The 5,908-nt window shown below is 34.8% G+C and overlaps 1 protein-coding gene across 1 annotated transcript in view; it reads right to left on the bottom strand.

Annotated features, from left to right (window-relative positions):
• Positions 1 to 5,908, bottom strand: part of LOC106883353 (ralA-binding protein 1-A) — a 109,936-nt gene that overhangs the window by 53,894 nt on the left and 50,134 nt on the right. Inside the window, exons 6-7 of the mRNA XM_052974959.1 lie at positions 4,472 to 4,595; positions 3,039 to 3,188 (exon numbers count right to left, since the gene is read on the bottom strand). Of these exons, the coding sequence (XP_052830919.1) occupies positions 3,039 to 3,188; positions 4,472 to 4,595 (274 nt within the window). The remainder of the gene's footprint in view (positions 1 to 3,038; positions 3,189 to 4,471; positions 4,596 to 5,908) is intronic.

The raw sequence follows: 5,908 nt of genomic DNA, 5'->3' as shown, positions 1-5,908 counted from the left end.
ATATATGTTTTTTGTTTTTTTTTGGTAGTGGTAAAACGGAGAGAATCCTGAAGTCTAACTGAAACATCACACCTTGCTTACAACTTCAGAGAAGGACTATATGTCTCCAATTTTACTTATTTTTCATTTTCCAATGAGAATTCTGCCTGTTAAGCTGCTGGAGTAAACTTATGACCAAAAGCTCACCCAATCATGGTCATTCCATCTTTTTCTTGAGAAGTACAAATCTAAGATGACATTATTACATGTTGGGTGATAATTATAGAGGCTCCCTAACTACCTTGCAAAAGACTTTTGTAGACTATATAGCTGTTGCAAGTATATGAAATTTCAGGAAATCTACAATGTGTGTGTGGGGGGGGGATTTTCTCTTTGAGATTTATTTCAGTTCTAAATGGATTTCAAGCCAGTCACAAGACTTTTTGAGTTAAGAGACTTCTTGGAGTTTCTAAGTATGTGGTTGATTTAGTGTACATATATATGTAAGGGTATGTACTAGCATTCATGTTCAGTGTGAACATGTCTCCTGAGTGCTTAGGTGTTTGTGTATGTGTGCATCATTAACTCTTATATGTGTGTCCTAGTAGATGCACACAACTAAGTGTATGCAAATATTCATTTAAAGAATCTCAGATAGAGAATATTTGGAATGTCATATAAATTTTCACAAAGTTGCTAATAGATTGGATTCGAAGGAGGCGCATCAGTTTCTTTTGCTCTGTCTTAGAAAAGGCTAGTATTTTTAGCTTTTATGCAAATTCATTAAAACAGCCTAATGCACCTATATTCTTTTACTTGTTTCAGTCATTTAACTGTGGCCCTGCTGGAGCACCGCCTTTAGTTGAGCATATTGACCCCAGGACTTATTCTTTGTAAGCCTAGTACTTATTCTATCGGTCTCTTTTGCCGATCTGCTAAGTTGCAGAGACGTAAACACACCAGCATCGGTTGTCAAGCGATGTTGGGGGGACAAACATATACACACACACACATACATACATACATATATACAACAGGCTTCTTTCAGTTTCCGTCTACCAAATCCACTCACAAGGCTTTGGTCAGCCCGAGGCTATAGTAGAAGACACTTGCCCAAGGTGCCATGCAGTGGGACTGAACCCAGAACCATGTGGTTGGTAAGCAAGTTACTTACCACACAGCCACTCCTATGCCTATGATAAGTTCAAATGAAACTTTATAGCCAGGAAAACTGATGCTCTCATGTCAAAAGGTAACAGGAAGGACATGAAAAAAGACAAAATCCCAAAACGCCAAAAGGAAAAATGAAGAAGCATAAGGATAGAAACTGACAGAGCCCAGGTTGAATCTAAATTTTATTTAAATGGCACCTGCTGGCATGGAGAAACAGGATAGGGTTGCAGCTTTGCCCATCCCAAAACTTATCGGAACAACAAGCAGGGAAACCTGAAACAAAACCAGCAAAAACATAGAGGGAAATCACTAAGCATGCATCTGCAGACTAATAGTACAGCAACTGGAAGAACCATGTCTCAAAAGAGTAGGAAAAGAGATCAACACATGCATTCTGCACCCCTCAAAAGTCAATATGCAGAGGCTGTACAAACTGCAGCTATCGATGTCAAAGCTTCTTTAGTCTCCCACTTCTGCCTCTTCTTTCCTTCAACTCCACTTTCTCTTTTTAGGGAAGGCATGCTTCATGTTCTTGTGACAAACAAGTAAAAGTTGTAAACATTGTACAGAGAAAAGAGTAAACCTTAATGTAGTTGTAATTAGAAGTAGAAAATGAATTACTCTGCTTTAAAGCTTATAGAAGAGATTGTATTGTAGAATCCAGTTGACTTGTTCAACTGCTTGTAATATTGTTTTGTTGAAGTACCCCAAATATCCAAGGATAGAAATGGGACAACCACTTTTGAATGATTTTACTAGCAGTCACAGGTTTGCTCGGGGTAGGCAGTCGAAGTTTTTATTGATAACAAACAATTTACAGTATGTACACCGGAAGTTGCAAGCTATGCAAAAATGGAAAATTGATTTACACTGATAAGACTGAACTATTTTTAGAACGATAAAGAATGATTAACAGTTAAATGAATAAACAACAGTCAAGTAAATTTAACATAGAATGTTTACCACCACAATTTTATACCCTTAGTTGTGCAGTATGTGTAGTAGGCAAGGCAAAAATACGTGGGTTTCACTCAAGTGAGTCTCAGTCCTTTTTTGATGCCATTTGTAAAAATGTCCAGACATGAATGTAGATAGCCATCATATTATGATAAGCTGGAGATCCATCTTTACAATTGCAATTTTATAAATGGAGTTCAAGCTTATCGCATTATGGTCAATTTTGCACCCCACTTCAATCAGTGCCCAGGGCATGTACCCCCTTGCCCCACCCTAGAGTGTTCCTGGGTTTTGCAAATATGTGGTGGAATTAGTGTGTGCATGTATGTGGGTGTATGCACCTGCATTTATGTTCTGTGTGAACACGTCTCTTTAATGCTTAGGTGTTTGTATTAGATGGAGAATCTTTGGAATAACTTACAAATTTCCATTGTACCATTAATAAATTGGATTTGAGGGAGATGTGCATATGTTTTTTTTTACTGTTCCTGAGAAAAACCTAATATTTTTAGGCTTTTGTGCAAATCTATAGCTAAATACATATGTATGGACATTTGTTTGTATATATACTTATGTGTATCAGGGATTGGAATGGCACAAGAAATAGGGTGTTGGACAAAATACATTGCTGATGTTTGGCGATGTTCTATTAGATTCTGAATTCCAAACCCACCCAAGCTGACTTTGTCTTACTTCCTTTAAAGTTACTAAATCAAGTGCCAAAAAACAGAGGATCAGGAGGGATACAACTAACTGAAATCTTTAAAGATAGTGGCTTAGCACAGCCACAGTCCAATGACTCTAAAACCAGTAAAATAAGAAAAAAAGTTTCTAATTATCTGACAGACTGTTAAATAGTAAAACTGATAGGAGAAATTGCAAGTCAACAATGAAAATGATACATAGGAAGGTAAGTTATTTCTACTGACCATGTTCCTCAATATAATCAATACATTCTCTAAATATAGCAGGTAGTTCAATGCCATCATGGCATTTACTTCTTTCCACAGCAACAGTTAAAGGAACTCCAAAAACAGGTTTCTCGCATATGTTTCCTGATGGTTGCACAGCACCAGCTTCTAAAAAGAAAATATTAGAATAAAAAGAGGTCACACTTTTGCTGATAATAATTAGTCATAGCTGTGAATGTTTACGTAAGATGTTTTCAACATTAAAAGATGCTCTGTCGAAATATTACATACCTCAGTGTGTGTCCATTGCTTATCTCTAACTTTGGTGATACCTTATTTTGGCATGGGCAGCTCTCACAAATCATTTCTCCATACCTAGTATTTTTATGTTTCCTAGACTACAGAATATAAAGCCCTATTTAAAAAATCCTTCTACAGTCAAAAATACAAGCAAGAAATATCTGTTATTCATGAAGCATTCCTACTGTTAAAAGCCAAGGCTATGGTGAAGGCATTTTCCAAAGGTATCACATCATGAGATCAAAGCCAGAATCTCATGATTGCAAGGTGAACTTCTTAACCATGCAGCTATGTTTGTGTTTATAATACTCTGAAATGTTTCAGTAGAAATAACTCATATTTCAAAGTCTGGTCTAAATCCATACAGAATCCTTTCCAGAAGCAGCTTTATTATGAAACATACAAACACAACCTCATCTATCTGTAATCTCAGCAAATGCATAAAGAGATTGCCAGCAAGCCAATTAAAGGTGTTGGAATCAATTAAATCAACTGCACTTCTCTCTCAAAATGTGTAACCTTGTGCATAGGTTAAGCACAAAAACAAACAATAGTAGTTGAGTAGCTTTAGTAATCTACTATTCAGTGGTGGTTGTTATTGCAGCTGTTTAACTGAGGTCAACCTTTAACAGCAGACCTATGAGCAGTGGCACTCCACCAGTGATCATCTCACTATTTTGTATATCAGAACTATATTGAAATACAAAAAAAGAATACATTTGACAAACAGTATGGGTTTATTGAAGATTTGGCTGCTATTTGTAGCAAGTCAAGAGATTACATAAAGGGAAGTCTTTTAAAAATAAAAAAGAAAAAGGAAAAAAGCTGGTAATGGCATCCTTATAGTTTGGGTTGGCTGCAATAAGCTATGAAGAGAGTATGAATGAAAGATAACTGGCAGACAAAGGATGGAGATGAAAGATGAGAGTTAGGTGAAGACTTGATCCAAATGGCAGGAGACTGTGGAAAAGAAAAGCCCAGAAAAACATGGAAAGTAATAACGAGAGTTGATCACAGGATGCTGAACAAGGGCAAGACCTGTCCAACATATACCAGTTTGTAAAAATGAGTATAAAATAATGACGATGGCAGCAACAGTAGTGCTGTCATCACTGCCCCGATAGTTTAATGTATAACATTAAACAACTTACCAGAAAAGCCTATGTGAAAATCCTGACGTTTGGATTTCTTTTTGTCTTTCAGTTTATATTTCACACGCTTGGTTTCTTTTTCATCTTTCTTCTTCTCTTCTTTGCGTCCTTCTTTCTTTTCTTCCTGAAATTAATTTTCAACATTTGATTACTCCTTAGCAGAGACGGACAAAACATTAATACTCAAATAGTTTGTGTGGCAAACATTATAGCATTAACAACAACAAACTAAAAAATTCTCAATTTACAACAAAACAAAAAAAGAAACCAAAACTTTTTAACAGAATACACTAATAAAGACATGAATTTTTCGTCTTTTTAGAGATGAAAATCTTAAAGAAATTTTAAAACAAGCAGATAATATATTTCTTAAAAGGATTTAACATGTAAAACAATATTTAGTCAATCAAGGGAGTAAACAAAAACAAAAAACAAAAGGGAAACGAAGTTTAAGACTAATATGAAAAACAAAGGTGTGAAGACAGGGATTCATAAATGAAAACTCTGGAAACATGCAATGATATAAACTACTGAGATCATGGAAATCTAAATGTAGAGAGTCAAACAAAGGTCATTAAAACAGCCAGGAACAAATATATAAGAACAACTTTGAACAATACACTTGGACCAAAGGATGCTGAGGGATATTTTGGCTTCTAAAACTAGACAACCTCAGAATACATAAACATAAATAGATATTTATGAACACATAATTTAATTACACAAATACATTCATGCATGTACGTATCTTTGTATGGAGATGTGTGTGTGTGTTTCTATACATACATATATATATATATATACATACATATATATATATATGTATATATATATATATATATATATATATATATATATATATATATATATATATATATATATATATATATATATATATACACACACACACACATAGAATTCAGTTAGACGTTATGTTAGCCTCATGAAAAGATGGTATCATCCAAGGAAAAAAAATGGTTCAATACCTAATCAATTTCCCTGCTCGAAACATCAAAGACTTTCTCTATTGCCGAGCATTAAACTAATACATCCATTTGTTGTCTACACCACCTGTCTTCGTCTGTTGTTTTTTCGTAAATTCTCCCATATATATATATATATATACTACACTCTCTGAGTGGTTGGCGTTAGGAAGGGCATCCAGCTGTAGAAACTCTGCCAAATTTAGATTGGAGCCTGGTGTTGCCATCCGGTTTCACCAGTCCTCAGTCAAGTCGTCCAACCCATGCTAGCATGGAAAGCGGACGTTAAACGATGATGATGATGATGATGATATGTGTGTGTGTGTGTGTATATATATATATATATACACACACACACACATATATATATATATACATATCATATACATATATACATACATATCATATACATATTGCTTATATGCATATAATATGTATATATATATATATATAT

This window comes from Octopus bimaculoides, chromosome 20 (genome assembly GCF_001194135.2).
Source record: "Octopus bimaculoides isolate UCB-OBI-ISO-001 chromosome 20, ASM119413v2, whole genome shotgun sequence".
In the NCBI taxonomy this organism is placed as follows: Eukaryota; Metazoa; Mollusca; class Cephalopoda; order Octopoda; family Octopodidae; genus Octopus; species Octopus bimaculoides.
The sequence above is the reverse complement of the archived record's forward strand: the minus strand, read 5'-3'. Positions and strand labels throughout refer to the sequence as shown.